Genomic DNA, 25,911 nt, shown 5'->3' with positions numbered 1-25,911 from the left:
ATTTATCTAGGAGAGCCTTTGAAGTGTCACCTGAGCATAACTTTGATTAACTTTGAAATGTATCAGCCAAATAAACCATTAATGCATAATGTGGTAGCTATTAGTACTTTACCTTTCTTCCCTTCAACAGCACTTCAGTATGCCTAATAACAGGGGAGAAAGATCAACCCAGTAGAAAAATAAGCAACTCTGCACAACTTTACGGATTTGTGGCTTTTTTGAATTCTGACAGATCTGATTAGACTGAAGTAACTTATTTTACTTCAGATTTTCATCAGCTTGTAGAAGATTCAAGTCCAGCTTCAGCTTTAAATTAAATCTGAGTGACTCACCCACCCCATACAAAGCACCCACTGATCTAATGTATCTGACCAGAAACGTCTGGCACCGTTAGCTTAGGAGGGTCTCACCAAAGGGCTATAGGAGGCAAACCAACAGTACAGTTCCCCAGTAGTACCAAAAAGGTGTTAAGAAAATCATCCATTTCTGGTTACTGCTAAATTTTAAAATGTTATTCCAAATAATAATAATACAAAAACCAATAACTGGATTTTAAAACATTAGTTTAACAAATAGAAAATGAAAAATAAATACTGAAAACAGATCCCGCTGGAAGAGAACATCATCTGGTGTAAAGCAATGCACAAGTATGCTATGGAAGCCAGTGCTACGTCAGTTCACACCTGCCAACGACCTAGCCAGTTGCCTGTTGCTAGTCTTTTTTGATCCAGCACCAGACCAGATGACTATCGACCCATTCCAAAGCCATTTTTTCAAAATACAGTTATTATTTTACTGTCCCAAATTTCTTTTATTGCCCAGTTCCCTGAGCAAAGTACTTCAGTATTGAGACTGGAGCGCACAGAGGATATTCTTTACATGATCCTAATCAAGCATTAAAAACTTGGCATTTGCAACAAAAATCTTAACTACTCTGTACAACAGCTGTTCAACAGTGGTATCACTTTTTCTATATAACTATGATGCATTAAACAAATCCACCAAATACAAGATTCCTTCCATTCAAATATCTATTTATAGAAACACTACATAATGCTCAAGGTGCTTAAACTGCACACTACTGCCTCGTTTAATGGGAAATCAATTAAAAAAATAATTTCCATTTGACAAAACCTGGCTCAAAGTCTGAGGATTGGCTTAGCATGGAAGCTTTCAGCCTTGCTTCTGATCCAGTGTCTCATCTGTCTTCATTGTTGAAATACATCTTAGGAACAGCATGTTTTTATAGTCCTCAGAAAACGTGAGGTTTATGTATTAAGGATAGTTGCTTTAATCAAATAATAACCACGGCTAAAAACAGGTCAAACTTTTCTAACAGTTTCTTTTTTTGTAAAGTATTTCTTTATATTAGAAAAATGAGTCACTCCAAAACCTTTTCTGAAAGGCGCCGTGCCTACCAGCTTTGAAAGACCCTGAGCCAAGTGCTCATGTAGCACAGCTCTGGTGAAACCAACAAAGAAGGTGGAGGTGAGATATTTAGTTCTTGCAGTTTCTAGAAAATTATGCCAAATTAATAAAAACACCTACTGCAGTTTCAAGCAACATTTCACTTCATTTAAACCCCATTTTTCTCTCTTTCTTTCTTTCTTTCTTTCTCATTTTCCATTATTTCTGGGTTGTAGCTTGTGTGTCACATAGGTTTCATTACTTTATTCTTTTATTTTACACCAGCATCATCAGTGGAAATAATCCTCAACGAGTTTTCTTCATGAAATCCTGATCAATTTAAATGGAAATTCAATTGTAGGCATTCCATTTAAATGCGCACTCCCTGTGTGGGACGAGGGATTACCTGAATAGGTCCAGCAAAAAGACTGAAAGATTAGGAAGGTTTTTGATTTGTATTACCACAATACTCCACATCTTAATTAAAAATAAATAAATATGGTAAATAATCGGTGTTCTTAGCAAAGAACTTCTATTTTACATGACAATCAGGGAACAGAAATGTTTAGAGGAGTTGTGTTAAGCACAAACGTACAGTTATGACATCTAGGGTGATTCTGGTGAATCCACTGAGAGTACACTTATTTATTTATTTATTTATTTTTAAAGATGACCCACCTTTCTTTTTTTTGGAACATTTGTCTTCCACACAAAGTGAACAGTTGTAGAGCACCATACACATAGCTTACCCTTGGCTCCTGCAACCTCTTAATCACTTGTAACAGAAAGCGCAGTATTATTCGTATGTTAGTTTTTTTGTTTCCATCAAAAATCACATCCACAGTTTCTGATACAAAACATTCTTAACCTGTTTAACTGCTTCTGCAATGTATTTTGTATTTTCCCCCAGTACACTGAGAGTGTACTGACATCTCAAAAAAAAAAAAAAAAAAAAAGTGCCACTTTAAACTAGCTGATACATTTACCATATCTTATAATGCTTTGGTACTGCTACAGCTGGTAGCACTGTCTGTTTACTTATGAGTTCATCCAACTTTAACCGTTCAGGCTAAAATTTTCCACTCCTGGTATCTGTCTTAATCTCATTTTTTTTTGACTGAAGTATTTCATCCAAGAATGAGTCTAAAGGAAAACAAGAGGGGATAAGTGTTTTATTTTTTTCCCATGCTTCAAACAGTCTGATTTTTATTTTTTTCCCCAAAATGTAAGTGCCAGTCTCCTTTTAATGAGTGAAACAGAGTCAGCCAGGAAAGTGCTTTTTGTCAAGAACGCATCTTCTGCCTTTTATATGGAAATTTATCCAAATATAGCCAAGCCACAAGCTTTTGAAAGAAAATACTGATAATCAGACTTTGCACATGCGCAGTAAAAACTTGTTGAAGTTTCACAGCTAATGTACTGGAACAGTCTGTTTACAAGAGGCATAATCCAACTGAGACTCACAGAGCCTGATCAGTTTTCCAGCAATTACTGGTACGTGCTCCTGAGGTCTGTTCTGGGGGCAGGCACTAGGAACGAACACAGGACATGTCTCTCTTCCGTTTTCAGGAGTGACCTTGATCCTGTTGCAGGCACCATGGATGATGCAAAGAAGCAAGACGATGCAAAAGAATGCAAAGAAATACAAAAAGCTGTCCCTTGAATGTATGGAATACCTTGCAAAAACACGACTAAAACTTTGGATTGGGATTCAAGAACTGACAGTGGATGAACAAATTGGCCAGAGAAGTGAAACTTGAAGAAACTGGAGAGAAGGCAGGGAACCTAAGCAGAAAGGAGTGGGACTGTAGGCAGAAGAAATGGGGAGATGAGATAGAAAATATCAGACAAGGTACTAAGAAAGTGAAAATTGCTTCTGCTAGAAGGTAAGGAGCACAGATGGGCTGTACTTGGAAGAATGGATGAAACACCTGTGTTGGAAAAAAGAAAGTGAACACCATGACAAAGCATTTTCATTGCCCTATAGTACTAGTAAAGCATAAACTCCTACCACTGGCTCAACTGCAACGACCTGATCAGTCCTGTGAATACTGACCTACCACGGGACAGAATTCTGGTTTTAAAGGCTTCTTCTTTTTTGTTTTGATACTATAAAGTTCCATACAGTACACTACAGGACATTAAAAGAACACATAACCTCAACTTAGAAGACACAAAATTGCCCTTGCAAAAATTACTATATAATTATTTTTTTTTTTTTGTGCCTAGGAGGCCCATTCTCATCTGTATGATTACACTGTTTTTCCGTATGACCTCTGAGTCATTCATTTTGCAGGATGGACTTATTCCGGGGATGAAACAGGAATGTTTAATTTGAAGTTGCTTCTGTAATCACTGTCTCCTTAACTATAGAACCTAGTAGGTATACAATGGATGTGCACGATAAAGGTGGGCTGCAGCTCCTGGAAGCAGGCACTGCCACTTTAGGGAAAAAGTTCACCTATGGTGCAATTTGCTTAGTCCAATCCTTTCTCAGTTTGTGCATAACTAGGTATTTTCCAAGACAATTAGTATGCTTGCTATCTTTAGCAAATGATAATGCAACCAAAAATACAGAAAAAGAAAACAGTACATTGCTTGGCTAGGACGCTATTGCAGCTAAAAACAGAAGATAGCTGGCAGGGAGGGGCACGGGCTATTTCCCTGGCTTCTACCCACCACAAATCACCCATTGCCTCACTAACACTGCAGGGACAGATAAAAGAAACATGAGATTGGCTTTTCCACAACTGTAAGTCAAGAGATGGAAGATCAACAGCCTTACCCACCTATCACTAGAAAGAAACTGTTTCATTAATTAAACTTGCATATCTCTACATGTGCAATACGGTGCCTGGAAAGGTGTTATTTCTTGGCAAACACATTGCACACTTGACAAAGTACTTTGACAAAGTACAAGCAAAGCAGAGACAGAGCATCACTGCCTGATTTTTATGTATTTAAGTATCACCGCTGATTAATTATTTCTGGGTTTTGCACTGTTCTGTATGCAGTTAGCTCTTCATATGGAGAAGAAAAAACAAACAAACACATATTTAACTCTTTTGAGCACCACAAAGCATGTAGTGCCAAGTTCCTATTTTCAGCTCTTTCGAGGGAGAGGGTTGGTACTACCATCCTCCAACACAGCCACTTTCTTGTCAGGCAAGGGAACACCTTCTTGCCAGTTGTAATCTTACGTTTGTTTCCTAACTTTCTACGTGAGTTTTTGTTTGCAGATTCAGAGTCCTGGTTTAAAAAAAAAAAAAAAAAAAAAAAAAAAAAAAAAAAAAAAAGCACTAGAAACAACGTTGCCAATAGACCACCTTCTCCTTCAGCAACCTTAGCTTAACTTTGGCAGCTTCTCCTGTATTTCCTTCTTCCTCCACTCACCTCGGTCAGTACAAGCGAAGACTGGGAGTGTACTGACGGGCATTTTCTCTGCAAACTCCTGCCATTATGTAATTCATATTCTTGAAAACGCATAGCATGTTACTATCATCAATACTGAAATAATCCATTAAAAATACCAGAAAAAAATTACTCCTTTCATGTACTAACGAAGATAGTGTCATCTATAGGAGGTGCTTTCTATGCCTGTGATTAAAGGGAATAGTTAACAACTGTTCATAAAGGCAACATTTAAAAAACATATTTTTAAAATTAATTCAAGGGATTTCCCTTCAACAAAAATTCTAGACATCTGCAGTTTCCCCTGCTTCTAAAACATGTATACAATTAAACTAACATATGAACAAAAAGCAAAATTCTTCCTTGAATTATAGGCATATTGAATAATTATGCACCAGAATTTCAGACAAACACTTTTGTCAATATCACTTGACACCAACAAGCAAAGTCAGGCTGGAATGCCATAAAATATCTCCAACAACACTTGATCATATTGATAAAAAAACAACTACTCCAATTTACAGGACTCTGTTAAACCAATCTACAGATACGTCAGGAATGCAACCAGCTGACTTCAGATGGTTGAAATTCCAAACTCCCAATTTTCACTGATTAGTTTCCTCTTCAAAACTTGGCACAGAGGTTTGAGCGATGGCAAGGCAATGCACCACTCAGTCACTCCACAGTAAAGTTTCACTGTGGGGGGAAAAAGTGATTCAGTTCAGCAGATATTTGAAAAAAGTTTCCAAATCACTCTACAGTATTTTTAAATGTTAATGCTGTTATTCACACAACTGATGAAGTGATTGGATACCATGGATCTTTTTCCCTCTTCCTCTCCTCTGTGATACATGCATTCCATTCACTCTTTGTCAGAATAAAAAAAAAAAAAAGTGACATCTCAGACAATTCTAATTGTCAAATCAAACCTCTCACTCCTAGACTGCTGAATAGTTCAGAAAAAAATGATACACGTTTTGTTTTTAATTTTGAGACGGTTATACAAATTAACATTTTTATATCATGCTATTACTAGACATAAATGAAGGTCTGAATCTTCAGCAATCCTTAGGCATATCCTGCACTGTCCAACTTCAAATAGTACATAGATGTCCCAAATACTTCATTTATATATTACTAAATTGTCTTTGGAGAAAGATAAAATCTCATGATTTCTGTATGATGAGGTTATCATGAGAACATTACAGATCCTACTGATCATTTCTCCCTGGCGTGGAGAATACAGGCTATGCCTGTCTCCATCTATACATTAGCACATTTTTATGTGGCACCTAGCTTTTTAAGTCCATGTTTTCACAGTTCTTTGCACAACAGGGTATTAGAGCACGACCCTTGGACTCCTAGATGCTAGATTAGTTTAAAATAACTTAGAAGATTATGTTGCAAGTAACTGAATTTTAATTAAAAATCATAAGCCCCCGGACAAAAAAAAAGTATATAAATTTTATGATTTTTGCCATGTTACATACATTTAACTAGATTAATAAATAATTAACCTAGTAATAATCACTTGATGTAAAAGAGTTGACTTTGTGTACACAGCACGCTCATGGAATAAAACTGTTACAGAAAACTTCTGAAATTACAACAACCTATTTTTCTTCATGATTTCAGTCATCCACTTTCACATAATATATTCAAATTATAATAAGCACATCATAATACTTTTTTTTTTTTTTTTTTTTTTTCCCTACTGCAGCCTTCAGTTGTTGAAGGGAGTTTCATAAAGTACAAAGAGATGCAGAGGAAATGCACAACTGTGGTCCAAGAGCCCCATCAAAGGTGTCTCTGTGCAACTCTTGAACACGAGGGACAATTGACCAAACGAAGTAGGATGTTTTACAAGCAGTATCTCTGTGCCACTGCCTGGTAAGGTAAGTCTAGCAGTGGTAATGCATTCTGTATTAATATTTATGAAGTTCTGCTGCAAATATCAACATTGAAAGAAATGCCAGTACAACCCAAAGTAATGTAAACCCACATAAGCTTTTAATAAGTTTCCTATACAGCCACAAAATGTCAGAGTACCAAACATCCACACAATCCCACATTGTTCGAAGGGAAAATTCCTGACATAAAGTCAAGGTTGTTTCCTCAGGAAGAGATAAGTCATCATAACCCAGCTTTTCCACTTATGTCAAACACCTACTCTACACAAATCTCAAAAAGAGAATAAACAAACCACACAGTAGCTCTTTGGGAATAAAACGGGCTTTTCAGTTGAAAAAAATAAAGTTACCTTAAAAATACATAGCCATCTATTTGTCATTTTCTCATTATCTGAGCATCCCAACAACATTCCAGAATGCATGCTTCCTTACAGCTTTTGTGAAAAGGCCTTCAGAGAATTACATTTTCTGTTAAACACAAAATTAAATATTTCCACTTACACCTCTGTTGAAAATTTAAATATGGGCAATACTTCAATGGAGATGTATGGAAGTAGTGGAAAACATCAAAAACTCTTGGGCAGAATGCCAACAAGCTGGTGACTCAGTCCAAGATCCCATACAGCAAGGGAACTTGCCAATGCCTACCTATGTGGTTAGGTGACAGAGCACGTCGGTTTTAAATGGACTCAACACAATCCTGTGGAACATTTCATTCCTATTTAATTAGGATAAATTAGAATTCTGCATCAAAAAAAGCCTTCCACTGGAAAGCTGGACTGACTCATACCAGTCAAAATTAGCATCATCATCATTAATATTCTGTAGGCACTGAAGTGAATGGAACAATTTACCCCACCGTGGTAGAGCTAGGGATTGGCCCTGAGCCTCTTACCTAACCTCAGCTTAGTCTTCCATACGTTTTGGCTTGTTTTTTTTTTTTTGCAAATTCAAACAAAAGCAAAAACATAAACTGTATCAAGAACATACCTTAGTCAATAGCTAAAGAGAACTTAGGCTGTATGTGCGTTTTGTGTTGCTCTCCATGGTGAACCTTGTATATGAATTCCTCTGACTATTTTTTCCATGCTGTTTGCTGTAGTGTAACTGAATCACAGAACAGTCACCATCTGACTTTACAAGTTCCATACCCAGAGCATGGATTTGGTCACGCTTACCACGTGCCTGCAGACTGAACCGCATGGGTGCAACCTGGGAACCGAGGACTGCAGAAAGAGAAAGGAAACGAGCTGTGGGGCAAGCAGGGCACACAGCACACTGAGTGTTAAACGTCCTTACCAATAAGCCACAACTCACTGTGTGTCCTACAAAAATTACATTAAATTAGATAAAATTGACTTTTTAAAGGGTTACACTACTCTGCCTTACCAAATTCACACTGCACAAGCAGGCTTGAACATCCAGAGCTGCCTTGTGAACACTCCTCAAGCAACCCTCAGCCTGAAGTTAATTTACAAACACGCTCACACATTCAGCCACTCACAAAGAGCTAGCGACTTGGCAGTGCTTGTGAGAATCAGTAACAAAAAGGGTTCAGTAAATAAATGTTCCATTTCAGTCGTTTCCTCTGTTCTGGTGACAAAACGCAAACAAGTTGGCATTCAAACTCTACTCTACTCACGCGCCCATGTAATTCTCCTTCCTCTAATACAGGGGGAAGTAACAAAGACTTACATCGATCCTTCACTTTGGAGGAACTTAAGACTACGCTGGGAGAATCTTTCTGCATTACAAACAGCTTATGGTCGCAGTAAGATCCAACTACTGCCCTGTGTGAAGGAGAGAAGCGCATTGCTTGTTTCCTGCATGCAGAGGTGCCGGGCAGCTGTGTGCCTGGCGGTGGGCACGAACAAAGCGTGGACACGAGGCGCCGAGGAGCGGAAGCCACTGGTACGAGAGCATGGCTCTGATGGAACTGCCAAACCACTGCAGCCGATATCAGCACGTCCTAGGTTCGCTCTAACCAGAATGCCTAAGGTTCACTTTTATGAACCGAGCTGTCAGTCATGTAAAATGAGTTCAGCTATTAATGAAAAAAAACAATAAATGTACAATAATGAGGAAATGACCTAATGGACCACGGCACATTGACTTAATTTGTTATTAATTAACTGCCCTAAGGAGAAACTGTAGAAGGAGTGGCTAAACACGAGGATAACTTAAGAGATTATTTTCTTCTCCATAAACGAGATTTTCTGTTTTGCTATGCTCCGGAAAGATTTAAAAAAGAAAAAGTATTAAAAAAAAAGAGAGAGAGAGACTGTTCTCTGCATGCTGTCAAGGCCTCTGGTACATGTCACTGATGGTAAATTAAATTAAAACCCATGTGCTGAAGCATTTAATCAGGAAGAACAAGCAAACAAGATGAAACACTATCAGCCTTGTCTTGCTTTCATCCTGGCATTTATAGCTAAAACTGTTCTTAGCAACTTCTTTTTTATAGTTATATTAATTACCACATTCTAGAGAGAAAAATAGCCTCCAAAGCAGTCATGGCTTCTCTGAGGGGAACAGAAATACCATTAAATAACAACTGTGTAGAGTTCCATGCCTAGGAGGAGCTACATCATCTACAATTTCTCTTTATTAAAACTCTCGGGTAGTATTAACAACTTCTTTATAACTGCATTTATACACGCAACCGTGGCAAAGATGAAGCAACAGTATGCTCACCTATTTGGTTTCCAGAATTAACGTGAAAATATTTTCACTTATGTTTGCCTACTACCAATAAAAATCTGGAATGGCCAGACCACTCCTCATACTGAACAGCACTTCTTGTCACTGTCTAATTCACAAGCTCCCAGCCCTCATCTCTCCATCCTGCTTGTCATTCTCAACCAGTTTTCTCTACGAACCTTCCTTCTCCACCACCTGGGATTATCTGGAATTACTTCTTTCCTCCAGCTCATTTCTAACTTCCTCACCTATCAGCTTTTGCTCTCCAAAGAGATCTTTCCTGGAAGCCTTTTTGTTATATTTCGTAAATCATGCAGAATATTGCCCCACTTTTTGCCTTGGTGCAGTAAGGGACGAAATAGATATCGATTAACACAAGGAGATGCAATATATTGAAAAGGAACACGGATCCCAAACAAAGGCTTATCACATGGTGGTAAAACCCCCTAGAGAGTAATTCAAAGCAATACACAAGTGTTGGGTACCATCATAATGAAAGGTTTACTAGAGAAAAGCAGAGTTCACATGTTGGCCACTGAAATATTTGTGTATCACTTTTAAATGCAAGTGAGCAAATTCAGCACTGCTGATTTACCAAATTAACACCCACTAAGCAAGTTTATTTCCCTTTCCCTTAAAATAAAAATAAGAAAAAAAATCCAAACGGCAATGTGTAACGGGGACTATACTCAGAGGCTCAAAGCAACTTTTCCATGTTTTCCCTTTCAGAAAAATACTAAACCAACTTTGTTGACATTGGTTCTTTTCAATCACCTTCTCTGGACTCAATCAATGGACTTTATTCCTAAATAAAGCAAATGCAATAACCACTAGACTACCAGGCAAAAGACATTCATCTAACCTGCTTAAGTTACTTTTTTGTTATCCTCATCTTATGTTCTGTTACTACACTGCACTGTGCAGCCTTCCACTAAATGTGACAGGATTTCAAACAGGCAGAAGAATCACACGTTCACTCAGACATACGTGGCCTGATGTGTCAGCACACTGAGAGCACGCATGAGCACCCTGCTTCTAATAACCACAGAGGAGCTTCTCGACATTTGCAACATGACATTACATTCATGGCCCCAGTAAGACACAAGTATTAAGATGAGATACTTTAGGAAATACTTAAGTGACACAGCCAGGAACAGAATATTTTAGCATGGTAGAAATTGCTTGTGTGGAGAAATACTAAAACCTCACTGGCTTCCCGCATACAATGGGAGACTGCCCCAGAGCACAGAGCTACACCCAGCCAAACATTTTTGAATGAAGCAATAACACACTCAGTTTTATTTTAAAATTAACGCAGAACAGATTTTCTCTCCAATAAGCTAGGAGGCCAAAATCAAAGCACTGAGTTCAGATGCTAATAAAAGTAGCATCTGCTACAGAATGCACACAGCACCATGGAAAGATACTTAAGTGATCAAAGCTACTGGGTACTGGCCCTAATGCTATTTAGATCCTAAGCAGCCCTTCCAGAATGATAGCCTTATCTTAGGGGACTGAGAAGTAGGAAGACTTCATAATATGGTATATTCCAAAGCCAGTTTTTCATTTCTTGCATGGAAAAAGTTTAACGTTTCTGTGACTTGGTTTCTCTGTCTATCGAATCGGAATTGCACATACTGGTAGATTTAGTGACTGCTTTAAATCCTTCAAGGGATGTTTTTAGGTAACTACTATATTACACATCTACTTTTAGTATTCACCAAGACACTTTTAGAGTAAGTACATGAAAAATACTCAAAAAATTAAAAACCAGTGCTCAACTTAACTTCTTGACTATATGAACATTTAGCACATTAGGGAAAACCAACAGCTGCCCAAAATTAAATACAAGAAATCCAGACTTACATTTGTGTTGCAGAGTTTATATTGCTTGTAGGTGCCAACGCATACAATAGCTGCAGCCCTTTGAGGCTGGGGCTGACCCTGGACTGCCTGATGGGATGCAGACCCATGATGGCTTGAGTCACTGCTATGAAACAAGTTTTGAGAGACTGGAAATGAAGATGTCTGATAAACTGAGGGTCCCAGGACTTGGTGTCCAGCTTGAGGCCCCCCTTCTTCTTGATAAAGATTCCCATGTTGAAGTGAAGGGCTAGCTGACTGGCTGTAAGAGTTCATGAGACTTGGACTCTGATGAAATGCGTGGTTCCTCGATGACTGTCGCTGCCTCCGAAGTTTCTGCGGCTGCTGACCAGTGTCAGTTTGTAAAGGCAAAATGTAAGGCACTTTTCCATATCCATACTTTCCTGGACCAATAGGATTTCTGTTTCTGCTTCTAAAAACAGGGAGAGAGAAAAAACAGTTACTGAACGAATAAGTGAATGAGCTATTGGATACTCACATAACTTGCTATTTGTCTAAGTTACTCAGTGCAAAGCAACAGTGGGGTGGTAACTTTGGTGTTCTTTTAATCCACAGGACTCTCCTTTAAGATGGAAATACTGAGAATCAAAGCCATATTCCTGAAACTCATAACCATGTTCCTGAGGAGCTTGAGATACATAACAGCAGGGAATCCCTACTGTGGATTTGGGTAACGACAGAGGAACATTTGAATGCAGTATGGCAAAGATCATTAAACACTTTCTATCCATTTAAAAGGCCTCCTGTGGTTCTGCCTCATTTGCTACTCAAATATAAACAGAGAGAAAAAGGATGGGGAAGATAAAAATATTACTAAAACATATCTGGAAAGGATGACAAACACAGGAAAACAGTCTTATTATGGTAGAGAACTTATTTTTTCCTCCCTCTGGCCAGCAGATTTAAATTTTACTTTTTGTTTTTGTTTTCTTTAAAGATACACAAGGTATGGATTAGCAACACATTTAATTAATAATTCATGACCTGCCAATTTATGTTTTCAAGATAAAAGCCCACCTTTCATGGTACATTACTAAAACATTATATAAATGTTTGACAGAAACAGAAGTTTGATGCCTGCTCTCTTGAACACGAATCTCCTTTTCACTTACTGCAGACCCCATGTTTTGGGCCATGTTAAGCATGAATAAAACCACATATGAGAAGTATAGTAAGGAAAAACCAAAGGCACGAGAGCTGTATTTGAGGAGAGAGTGTCTCAAAGGAGATGTCCTCATGTGCTGTCCTCAACACTGAGGTTGATCCCCTACCTGAGCACACGTTGTACAATGCACAACTATGACAATAGCTTGAGAGTTTGCTCACCAGCACCCAGGACCCAAGGAGTTTCATTCACTCCTAATGGATCGCGATGGACAAACTCAGGCACAGGACTTGAAACCAGCATCACACAGCGATGCTAGTGCCCCACAGACGTGCCCCACCTCTGGGCACAGAACTCTGAGCCAGCCGGGAGGTGCTCGCTGGAAAGCTCCGTCTCCCACACACCCACAGAAACTCAGCAGACCCAGTCTAGAAACTCCCCTCCAAATTACAAATGAAATGAGTAATACGACATTTGGGTCATAGTACTGGAGAGGATTAAGGCTGGAATTTTATCAGCAAGCAACAGGCCCACTTGCACTCGTTTTCCTTGCCATCCTGTGCAGCTCAGCGTCCCACCAGGTCTTGTTCTACTGCAGCAGTCTGAAGAAAAAAGTTCACAAAAATATTTCTCCCAGTTGAGAGCAATCTGTGAATACAGCTGTTCTGGTTAACCTTTGCAGCTCAGGAAGGGAGAAAAGGTCATTTTAGAAAAGGTCATTTGCCTTCTGTCCATAAAATATATTTATATACTTTAATACATATAAAATAATAGACTTGAACTGCAGTGAAAAACAGAGGTGATAAATTGACGTTCTTGTTTTCTAGAAACTGCAACGCTACAGGTATCAGACAGTCACCAGATCAAAGACTTTTCGTTGGGTTTGTTTTTTTCTTGTGTTTGTTTTCCTCCTCAGTCTTACATTCTCCCCAGACTCTTGTTACATGGAAACCGTGGAAGTCCTTTACTTAACATTCTAGCTTTGGGGCCACGTGGGGCTTTTAATCAATCTTCCTGGCTCAAGGATGTGTGAACAAGAGTGTTGATTTACCCTGGCAGATAAGCGGCCAGCACTCTTGGGCTGTTTATACCAGTTAATCTGCTCTGTGACCGTGATGGCCATTGCTGAGGTGGGTTTTTGGTGGTTACAGTAGAGAAAAGCAGTACGAGGGTTTCTGGTATTAAGGGAGGGGAAAATTAGCTTCCTGTAAGGAGACAGGACAGGAAATATAAAGAAATTATGAATGGCAATTAGTTCAGAAGATGAGACTAAAAACAAGGGGATTTAAATGAGCACAGTTTTGTGTGTATGTTGTTTGCTTCTTTGCTTATTTGTAAATGGCCATATCAATTGGCTTCTCCTACGTTGCTGCCATTTCTCATTTTTAACATAACCCTTAATTTCCAAACAAGAGTAAAATCAAGTTAAAAAAAAAAAGTCCTCCTTTCCTGAGATTTCTGGTCATATTTTGTCACTCTGGAAAAACTTCAGTATTAGAGTTCTTGCGATGCACCTGAGATTTTGGAGCAAAGTGGTTCATCTTGGAAAATAGATTCAAGTCCTTATTCTCACTGGCCCCAGTCTCTAAGGAGTCTGACCAAAAACAGTTTTCTCGCCAAGCCGACCACACCAAACCTGAAGGGTCCAAGACCCAAAATTCAGCAGCAGCTCCTGGCATGAAGGAAGGCAACGTTTCATTGCAGGGAGCACAGACTACGTGGGCTGCTGTCCCAAAGTGCACGATGGCCTGCTTCATGCCAGTGCCCTGGCAGGGACAGAGAGGCTGCCAGGTCTGTTGCAATCAGCTCCTGAAATTTATGATCTAGTCAGGTTGCTTGCATTTGGCATTAGCAGGGGGAGAAAGCTGAGAGTAACAGCAACAAGCCATTTGCAGACCAGTACAAGGGTAGGAATATGCTTCTGTCTCAGCCTTCTAATGCCAAATTTATGGCAGCAACAAACACTAGAATCTTCCACAGAGGAACAGCTGGACATGTCTGACCTGCCGCGAGGATGTGCTGGCTGGCAGTCTTGGAGAGGTTGAGCAAGAGGTCAGAAATGAGACTGATGTTTGACTGCTCATCTCCACTTCAGGGTCATGAATAAGAACTGAAGGATATGTAAGAAACTGCACGCAAACTAGGACTCCCCAGCCTGGAATAAGACAATGAAATGCACAAATCCCAGTCTTAAAGATAGCATAAATATTATAGGAAAGACAGACTCATTGTTGCACAAAGTGTCCAAAAGCTGCTGGAATCAACTCGCCAACTTATTTGCAGAAACTAGGAAAAAATGATTTTGAAGGAAGACATTTTCTTGTAAAATGGTTGATTGCTGCAACAACCATTCAACAACAGCTTCTAAGAAGTCAAAGCAGTAACAACAGTTACTACAACAAGTACTGTTAGTTACTATTTCATCTTGACAACTCCTTCTACACTGTAATCAGAAAATGGTGTTGAAATCCCCACTGATGAAGAAATGAGGCACCATTTCTGGTATCCTAAGATGCCAGCACCCTTCTGATGCCATGACTGCTTGCATCAAGGCTCACCCAGGGTGAGTCCACTCCTCAGAACAGCCAGGGCCAGCATAACCCAACTACAGCCGCAGTGTGCTGCTGAATACAAGTTTCATTCTGCTCAGGTGGTGCAGTAATTACGATCTGGAATTTTCACTGGAACACCCTTCCTATGAAACGGAAGGTTAACTGCTTGTAGCTGGGAATTTCACATTTCTTTCAACATACAAACTGCTGGAAACAAAGTGGAATACTCAATGTCTAGTTATTAACATTTTTATTAGTGTTTATGCACTCATTTAAACCAGTATTGCCTAGATGGAAACTATTCTTAGCTCTGTCTGTTTTGCCTTAAAGCACCTTTCCTTCACACTTGGCAACATCCTTAAAAATTAGGAATGTAGTTTGTTGCAATGCAATTAAGAAGATTGTAAAAATAGCTTGGTGGTAATTAGCTTTTGTATTTCTCAGGGTAGAAACTTCATAATCAGAATTGAACTAACCTTGGTGTCACTGTTTGATTTGTGCTAATTCAAACCAGCTCTGATCTGCTGGTAGGAGACGGAGGTAGGCGAAGCCCTGATGGCTCTTTGGGAGTTTTCAGTTGACAGCAGGACTTATACTTACTAATTCCTTCTCATGACCCTCATTATTCACTTCTCCTCCTCAAAACATGGTTTGGAAAGCTCCTCTTTATTGTTCTTTTTTTTTTTTTTTTTTCCTCCCTTTTTTTTTTTCTTCCCCATTTTTTAAATTCTTTAAAACAAATGAGCAAACCAAGCAACCAACCAACCATCATCACAACTCAGGTCAGAGCTGGGCTGCATTCTCATTTCCTGCAACAAGTAAAGGAAGAAAAAAGAATCGGCAAGTAACAGCACCCCCTTAACCTTGTGTCTTACCCAGACTTAAGCTAGAGTGACATTTTAAAAGCAGGAGACGATGCATATCTAGGTATGCTAAAAACCAACGGACTCATCTTTCTTAACATAACAATGATTAAGAAGAGCATGAGTAGGATGTTGAGGATGTATTGCCACAGAAGCGAAGTTTAACAACTACAGCCAACATCTCCCAGGCAAAAACTGAAAACCCAGAATGAGCAAGATGTGAGCTTTAAACAACTCTGACAAAGCTTTTGCTATGGAAAACCAGAGGGGAAAAATGCCACCAAGAACAGAGTTATCATCTAAAGGCAAATTATTGCTTTAGAGAAAATATACGTTGAAAAGCAAGTAACAGCACAAAGTGTTTCATGTCAGACCATAGCCAGTAGACATCTCTGATCTATTGTGTTTATCTCAAGGAGAGACATAACAGCTGTTTAGTGCTGATCTGGAAATCTTGTTAGGCGTAATTCCCACATACACACACACCTCCCTGATAGTTCAGACAAATCTGTTTAGCACTTTAAAAAACAAAGTGATGAGCACCTTTAAACTTAAGCCAACCAAAATATATTCTTGATTTCAAAAACACATTTGCCCAGACAAGTACAAGAAATCAGTCTTTGAGCTGTTAGTGTAAGGACTGTAGCAATTATATGTTAAAATATGTATTATTGGCTAGTATTCTTATCGGTCTCATCATTTGCAATTTCTCTCATGTTAGGGACAAGTCAGCTGAGAATACCAAGAACTTTTACAGCACATTTTGAGCAACAAAAAGGGACTTTGTTGCAGTAGCTTTTCCTAACTGTAGCCCCACACATACGTGTCCTTCAACAGGCAAATAAATGCATTATCATTGCCTCAGAGCTTACCATCTAAGAACAATGCTTTGAACCTCAAGTGTTCTTGAGGTTCACTAAGAATGAAGTACTTCCTGAGCTGGTGGGAGGGTTATTTATATTGACAGAAACCCTCTTTGAACCAAGGATACATAACATCTTTAAAATACACAAGTAACATTACAGATTTTCTAGGCTTTTACCTGCTCTCTGAAGTGCTCTTCACAAAGCCACTCTCATACGTATCTTTTCATTCTTTCCCTTTTTCCATCACTTCATTTCTCCTTATACTTCTCCCATAGCTCTCTAAACAGAGGTTCCCTGGCTCACTTCCATCTGAAGCATAACTTGATTTCTTTCTCCTCTGATGTCAGACAAAGTAAGGAATGCGTTTTACATGAGCTTTGCATTAAATCCTTCAACTTATCTCTCTATCAGAATACTTCTCTTGTAAATGAAGAGCTGCAAGGTTGAACATTAGCAAACATCTTGTTGATGACACCACAAAAGACTTGTCCTACAGTTGAAATGATGCCTAAAACGAACCCAAAGAAACTGCTAATTCCCTCCCTTTCCAGTTACCAACATTTTGCTCAGTTTTTCAGGGAACAATGTAGTAATAATTTTCTTAGGACTTTTGCTCCCTAAGGCAATTCCCCGAGCCACCAGTTTCACCAGGCTTGAGGAGGAAAAACTGCACACCAACCTCAGGCTTTGTGCTGTTTCATTTATCCGGATTTACTCCTTCCTACTGAAAGGCAATATTCTGTAAACCGTAACAGACAATTTCCTTGCCTCCATGCCCAGTCACAACCACCACCGTTATGGAAATCTACAGCAGCTCATCACAGAGCATTCAGATCGATGCGAAACAAACACCGGGCATCTTCTTTTAATTTTGTTGAGATTTTGGTCAAGATTTTTGGCTCAGCCAACCGCACACACAGCCTGATGCTGCTCTGGGTGCCCAGGAACCAGGCATGCTTTGGGCTCCTCTTCTTCTCACCTGGGGATTTGTGCTTTTGATTGTGTAATTCTTTTCCATTTTCTGTTTGTAAATGAAATATTCCAAAAGTATGCATCTCTGATTCCCACTAGAAATTCAGTCCTAAATGAGCTCAACCCTTTAGAGCCTTGTCAAAGCCTTACGTTTCAGTTCCTACTACCCTGAGTGATTTTAAAAGGACTGTAGGCATACTTAAATCAGTGGGTCAAATCCTCTTCACCTAAATCAGTTACATACATTCTAACTTCGATCTGTGGATAACCATAGCAAGATTTAACCTAGATATTTTGCTATGTTCCAAAATATTATCTAGGAGCACACATTACTATAACTGACAACTTGTAAAGGACACTACCCATTTGCATTCAGTTCAAGTATTTAATAAATTCGATTGCACTGATCTTGTTTCTGAAGAAAAGCGACTTATTTGCTATTCCTATCAGCAGTCAATTTATTAAAATTTTGTTCCAACACATGAAATGTAATTAAACAAAAAGTAAGTGGAGACCAAGAAGTCTTTGAGGACAAAAAACTTCAACTTTAAATGGAGTGAAAAAAAAAAAAAAAAAAAAAAGAGATCCTAGTTACACAAGTTTCTGTTACAGGCCAAGTGTGGGTATATGTATTTTCAAATGCACTTTATTATTTTTATTATTCCTAAAAAAGCATCCTTAAAATTTTCAGATACTGCTTTTTTCCTTCATATGTGAAAACTGTAACTGACCTACAACTGTCCTACTCAATCATTTGCTTTCTAGCCCTCCTACTGCTTTCAATTTTCCAGCACATTTTAAATGTTCTTAGACACACAGCTAATAAGGTTTACTTTAAAAAGACTGTCCACCCCACATTTTTGGCTGCCTTTTCTTAACTCACAAAATAAACTGTCTTATCCTGGTTTGTACCTCATAGTATTTTTGCAGATTCTTTCACAGGCATCATTAACAATGAAAATGATATACTGGTGCTGGGGAACATATTTCCCTCTGCTCAGAAGGGGAAGCTCTCAATAACCAGGTTGATCCACATGAAAGCCCACTGTGTATCACCTCTCAGTACTGTACCACAGCGCCGTGCAGTTTTGCATTCCAGATACTCACTTTTCACCAGCTCTAATTTAATCTGGAGAAAATCATTTCAACATGAATGAAAGAAAGAAGACCTTTGACTCTGTTTTATGTTACGAAAACGCACGCCTATCTGCTCACTGACCTAGAAAATAGCCTTAAAGTGGTGAGCAGTTATCTTTGCCACATGTCTGGTCACAAGAGAGTTAAACCACCCCTGCTGAGAATAATGTCACACATTAGAAAGTGGAGTCATCATCACCAAATTTGTTTGCTGCATTATACCATGTTATTCACACCTCATCAACACATTTCATTGCAATTAAATTGGTGTAGGCATTGCTTTTACTCTGATTTTCATTATCAAGGTACCTAAACCAATGTAACTAAGTCGTTTGGTTTACATCTCTTGTAACCTCAGCATGATTTCTGGATATTCGCTATCCTCCCACTCCCCCCAAAATCACAAAACCAAGTTGGTTTAATTTTGTGTAGGAGTCAAAAAAGGAAAAAAAGGATTTCAGAAATTGATGTTATGCAATCTGTTTTAAAAGAGATACCCTTCAATCCCTTATGATTATAAAAACACGTGTTGTGTCTGAGTATGCATGTGAGTATTAAAACTGCTGTGAGTATATTTGACAGGGATGATTCTTCTGTCATTTCTGTAAAGTATTATAGGCCAAAATATTTTTCCTGATAGAATATGAAAAATGTCACTAGGTAAATTGTCTCTTGGGAGCAGGTCTCAACAGCTTGAATTAATACAAGACAGATACACCTGGACTATCGCAAATGATTTTTTCCATCCTCAGAGATCATGACTAATAGCCCTGTCTAGCACAGAAGTAATTTATTAGTACACAAACTTCCCACCTTGGCTTTTGCTTATCTCCCAGCAAGTGCTACGTAACCTCATTTGTATCATGTCAACGCTGAGTAAGGACTCCATAACTTGAACCCAGATCCTACGGTCTTCTTTTTCTATGACCAGAATAATGCCTCTGATCACACGAAAGTTTCATTGCGAGTCTACAGGTTCTGCCCCTGAGCTTTGTCTTCAAGGTTTTATTGAATAACATCACCATTCGGTGCAAGGAAGCACATAACCCTGTTGAGATGTATCAAAAACATGATGGGAGCTTTGTTGCATTTCTACCCCTTTCTGACCTCTCAGTAATTCACTGGAAAACTGCACTGTGGTGTGCCTGATGGTACACGAACAGCGTCCTCGCTTCCCTGCCTGTCCTCCAGCACCACACTTCAGGAAAGCCTGAAATGTTCAGCAGTAGGAGCAAGGAAGTGTGAGGGCTGGCTTGCAATAATAATATTGTGCTAGGTTTTCAGTTTTGGTAATACCACTCAAAGTATGCTCACAGTAGCATAAAAAAACTGATAGTAATTAGGTAATAATAAGTGAGACCCAGAGCCTATTGCGGGGATTAATAACCCGATGAGAGGTGGGACAGCACAAAGTCAACCTGAGGTCACAACAGCTTCAGTTCGCTGTTCGTTTTGCCAGGAAATTCCTCACAGGGAGCTCTTTATTGCTATTAGAAGTTGTTTGGAATTTTATTCAGAATGAAAATAAACATCTTTCTCATATGGCTTTAAATCCCCCCAAGTGCCACCAAAAAGAATTCTTTGATTACTACTGTTGCTTTTTAGATTTTTCTGGAAAATATTTCCTCAGAACAGGATCAAATCCTTCTCTGCCTTCCTCCTGTACGCACATCGACCCCCAATAAGCTTTTATAACCGTGGTGGGTTTGGGCTGAAGTGCATCACGTTTTCTTTCTGTTAGGAAAATAATGAAAGGAGAGATGGCTTAGTACTTGAGCTGGGGTTTCTAGTCCAAATGTGAAAATGACCTAACGCCCACGCCAATAAATATAAAGCCTGAGAACTGGAGCAAATACTACTTTCTTGAACCTGAGGGTCAACTTCTGTCCACCTCTACCAATTGGAGCTGACTAGAATGGGTAATAACAATTACACCAGAACACGCAGCTAACGATGCTTACATTGGGTAAGGAAATAACAACCGGATTGTGCCTTCAGAGGTTAACTTTGGCCCTGCCGACCAAATGGCCCACATTTGCCTGGTCAAAGTATCCATGAAAGGAGCTTCCTTCATAAGGAAGCTGCTTTGACATTAAACGATATGCTCTTCCTTCCCACTGCCCACAGCCCTCGAAGCGCACGCAGGGCACCGGGTAGCACAGCAGACTCACGTCAGTGGCTGGCAGCAGAACAAAGACCACAGAGCTACGGCCGTGTGTGGACTTGATGATTTTTGGATTATATCCTCAGTGCAAATCTTTCCTCTCTATCCATTTCCAAATACAAAAAGAGCTTTAGGGAAACCCTTTCCATAACAACATATTTCTTTAAGCATGCGCTATTTATCTAAACCTACTTATTTCATTATTCTGTTGATAAACCTAATACGAATGTTATTTTTTCTTTCTGCCAGTAAGAACCACATATGTTGGTGTTTAACCCAGCACAAAGCACCCTCAGCACTTATAGATGGACACAGAGGTTTTGCCTCTCCACCATGAAAATCCACTTGCAGAGAAAGTAAAGGTGGCAGTTGCAAAGCATCCTAACAGTTGCTTGAGATAGCTGAAAATTGGAAAATAAGCAAGTCCAGCTGCCTCTTAATGGTCTAATCTAAGTATTTTTAATGCTGGAAAGTAGCTGACAATTCAAACTGCCCTTTGAGGGTCTGTGTGTGTGATGGATGCGCGATGGGTGAGTCCCACACTGAAACAACGTGGAGCCAAGCACAGTCAGCAAGTGCATGTAGAGAAGAGAAACCAACAATTCTCTCACCAAAAAAGAGGCTTAGAAATGCAACATTTAATAAGTACTGTAACCTAGTCCACGAATGATATTTCCTTTCAAGATGCGTTTTCACTCTTAAACCATTTGTCATCCTTTGGCATGCCCTTATTACTTTTCCATACGTGCCTCTCTTTAAAGATGCCTAAATACTTTCATATTTTTACATCATCTCCTCATTCTTGTTTTTTCTCATTGTACGGTATGCTCCACACATTTTGTCCGGAAGAAGTAGAAAACAAGGCTGTGCTAATGGGAACTCCACTCTTCAAAGCTGCAAAGAGCTCCCCTCCTTTGCCAGCGGACAACCCAGAGAACCAGCAGCTTCTTTCTGTGTTTCCATCCTCATTCCAGTGACTATCATTTCCTAGCACATTTCAGTTATGCAAGAACTCACAATGAGAAAGAGGAGAACGCTTAAATTTTACATGGCTAAATGTACTTCACATGACTTTACATTAGGCTTCTCGGTAGGCTGTAGGTACCTCAAATCCAAGCTTCATGTGGAGCTGTGGTTTCTAAAGCCTAACTTAAACACACATGAACTAGCATTCAAAAACTGAAAATGTGAATATCCTCCTTCACAGACAAGGTACTTTACAGTTTATGATAGATAAATTATATGTTGAGCTTTGCTAAAGGAACTGAACAGTTCTTTGTCAGCTGCCTGGAAGTAGGCAGAGAACTTTTCCACTTGTTGCTAAATGATACAAATATATTTGGCTGCTCTGAAGGACTGCTGTTAAAATGTGTTTGCCTTGGAAGCCATCCCATTTCATTTTACCACGCTGTCAAGTGTGAGCTTATCTCAGTCACAAACGTTCATCCCTCTTTTATTGTTTTATGAAAGTCTCCTAAAATTACAGCTTTCATATAGTCCAATACAGCAAATAGAAATATCCCTGAAAGTTTTCCCTGACTGTATACACTGTGAAAACAGATTTTTTTTCCTAATAGCCTGATGTCATTTTCCATTATCAACCATTCAGTGAACATTTAACACTGTTCCACAGTAAGAAAATCCTATCTAAAGTAACTTACATTTTGAAATTCATTTTCCTTATCACCAACAGGACCAGCAATCTTCTTTGTAAAGAAGGTTTGTCCTCTGGACTTTGTAAATTAAGGGAAACTTAATTTTTGTCATTCCTACAATTTCATTTTCAAGTAACATTTCTCTTCGCATTCTGTTTTCACAGTCACCACCAAAGAATCTGAAAGTTATGCAATACTGCAGGCTTTAAAGCCACCAGGGACCCTCCTAATACAAGATGGAAATAACTTATTACGCAAATAAGATTAAAACACCAACCTTAAATCCACAGTCTTTTGCCAAGGGGCAGTGTAAGGGCAGTGGGGGTGGATATCTGCAGCGATACAGAAGCTTGCATTGTGCACTGCGATTTTCAAAAGCAAAGACCTCCATCACGCAGGAAAGTGAAGCCATAACAGACATTACAGTCATTTTAGTATTTCATATTGCAAGGCGTTTACTAGGAAATAGCTTCACTTCTGCGAGCAGTCAGATTTATTTTCTGCTCATTGTCCTCTCCCTTTCCGGCCGTAAGTGCAGCAGTTGTTTCAAACTGTTCCAGTCTCTCCCAACCTGCAGAGGCCACCAGAGCAGCAAGGCAGAGCCCAAGGGGAGGGAAGCCCAGCTGTGCCCGCAGCCTGGCAGGTCTGCTGCAGAGGCCAGGCCAGCTGGGATTTCCTTGGAGACAGAAAGTGCCAAGGGGCTGGAGCAAACAGGCTTTGAATGACTTTGTGCCGATGGTTCAAGGCCAAGCTTCCAACATTAGTAATAACTCAGCTATGTACTACAACCTGTATCTGTTACGCTGTGCAGCTCCGAACAGAAATGCATTATGCTAAATGATTAAGTAGGAAAACAGAAGAAAGAAAATATGACTTTTTTCTCAATTTGGTCTTGTTAACACTGCTCATAGAAGTCTACCTCTGGCATTCTCAGAGTTCTTGTAAGATCATCTGTGCAACATTAAAGTTATTCTCAGAACTTCGAGGCTATCCGTCTGCATGGCTTTGAAAGAAAGAGCAGTGATTAAAGGAAACGGCCAACACCTAGGATGATCAGCATCTGAACATCTGGTCCCACTCTTTGAAATTTAAGTTTTATTGAGACAAACAGAAGGAAAACAGTTTAATTTCCAATTTCAAATATTCTTTTAGACAGAGAAAGTTTCTTGCAGGGACCGAGGATGTCTTTATCACCAGAAAATGAAGAGTCATGCTGTCTTAATTGCATCAGGCTAGAATATTGCCTCAAGGTAACATTGCTTTTTTTGGCTAGGGCCAGTAAGAGGTCTTGAAAAAGGAGAGGGAATTACGGTTGACTGCTTCACCTAAGAATCCTAAAGAAGCAGATAAGAAAGAGGTTTTGTATGCTTTTTTTTAAAAAAAAAAAAAAAAAAAAGTACCACCACACACACTCAAATAAAAATCACTCCACACATCTCCCAAAAGAGGGCTGAGAGGGAAAGAAGCAGAGAACTTCCACCTGCTGGAACACATAATCTGAGGAAAGACAGAATACAGAAGTTTCAGGAACACTCCCTCCCAGGGGATCTTCCATGCCTGTTCTCCTCAGTTTCCAAACTGGAAACACATCTGTTTTCTTTTCATACACATATATAAAAACCTGATAGTTTTAGCTGCAACAAATGGAAGACTAGTATCTAAGAAGAGAACAAAGCGTTTTTCCAGAAAGGAGAGGTTGTTGAAATCAATTGTAACAGCACAGTTCAATCCAGCCTTAAAGACTGAACAGCAAATACTAAAAAGTTGATAGCAACAGGTAGACTGTTTAAAATATTTTATGTATTAAAACCCACTCCACCCCCCCACCTTTATTTTTGTTTCAAACAGGAAATTTTGCTAAAAGAGGTGGTAGAAAACAAAGGGAAACAGAAAGCCCAAAATAGAAACTTTCTGGGAAAAAAAAGCAAAACAAAAACACAGTTTTGATTAGAAAAAGTGAACAGACAGGTGGCCATTCTTCCCAAAATGTTTCACAAAAAATTTTTTTCAATCAATTAAAATTAGAATGGATCTTGAAGTTAAGAATCTAACGATAAAGCTACTACTTAAGATTTTTATTATTACAAAGGAGATGGGAGCATCCAATAAGTAACAGAAAAGGAAAAATATCTCAGTAAACCAAATTTTAAAGAGAAATAAAGTAAGCTGCTTAGCACAGCTGTAAAATTATTATATATGTCCAGGGGTATTATCATATCTGTAATCAACATAGGTTTGATTACTGACTTTCACAGAAGATGGCAAACATTATGAAAGTCGGCCTTAATCTTTAATGACTTTTCCATAGGTATTAAAAAAATATTGACTCTACTCTGATGTGCCATTCTTTACATATATCATTCATAGCAAGAAAAAAACGTGTGCACAGACACCGTACCTCTTTTCTGCCTTGGCGTTATGCCTCTGGGACTGAGAATGCCGGCTGCCTCGCAGAGCTGCCCTGCTCAGGTGGCTGGTATTGTGGCCTCCTGAAGAAACAGAGGCCCGAAGGCCAGCCCAAAGCTGCTGCTCTTCATTCCTGTGAAGCGGCACAGACGTACGGATGGCAGAAATGACGTGGCCAGGATAAGCAGTCAGTGAGTCCTCGCGGTGGCGGGGATTCTGGTGAGCAAGAGTTCTCTCTGAGGCCGGGTACTGCCGCCCTGGCCGTCGGTAGCCCCTTTCGCGGTAGTATGCTGGGAGGCAGGGCCGTGTTTGCTCCATCACACCTCCACTGCAGCTCCTAGAGCAGGCAGACCAGGGGCCCCAACTTCCCCACATGCCTGGGATTCCTGCACCGCTATCTTCAGAGGCATCGCTTTGCTCTTCTATCCTCTGGGGAACCTGTAGACACAACAGATTGACTTAGGAACAAGAACTGACAGTGTAACATGAAGGTAGTACTGATATCTTTTCTAAGCCCTTCACTCTGCATCACATAATGGAACTGAACTACATGGGAAGTGACTTGCCTTATTCATTTCCTGATGGTGGCTGCCTCTTCTGCTAGTACAGCAGGTCTCCTACAGCCACCATCCATTCAGATGAATGGATATGGTTTAGGGCTCACTGGATAGCGTAGGTTCTCTTTAGTCCTCAACAATGGAAAACATTGTGCAATGCAAAGCTTTGCACTGAAAACGGTGTCGATATTAGCAAAAATCAGGAGGTAAGGTCATCTTTGGTGACAGCTTAGGTCAACAAATACTGACTGCTCTCTTCCACTCTGATGGCTGAACAATGGAAATTGCTACTGGCAAACTCAGGCTGCAAAAATATTTCAGG

The 25,911-nt window shown here is 39.5% G+C and overlaps 1 protein-coding gene across 4 annotated transcripts in view; it reads right to left on the bottom strand.

The window, feature by feature from the left end:
• THSD4 (thrombospondin type 1 domain containing 4) overlaps positions 1-25,911 on the bottom strand; it is a 288,712-nt gene that overhangs the window by 221,708 nt on the left and 41,093 nt on the right. For all 4 annotated transcript variants that reach the window (XM_084532856.1, XM_084532855.1, XM_084532854.1 and 1 more), the window contains 2 exons: positions 25,025-25,470; positions 11,295-11,724 (listed from right to left, as the gene is read on the bottom strand). In XM_084532856.1, coding sequence (XP_084388982.1) covers positions 11,295-11,724; positions 25,025-25,470 — 876 coding nt within the window. The remainder of the gene's footprint in view (positions 1-11,294; positions 11,725-25,024; positions 25,471-25,911) is intronic.

This window comes from Aythya ferina, assembly GCF_964211825.1.
Source record: "Aythya ferina genome assembly, chromosome: 11".
Lineage (NCBI taxonomy): Eukaryota > Metazoa > Chordata > Aves > Anseriformes > Anatidae > Aythya > Aythya ferina.
This window is presented reverse-complemented; position numbering and strand designations above follow the sequence as displayed.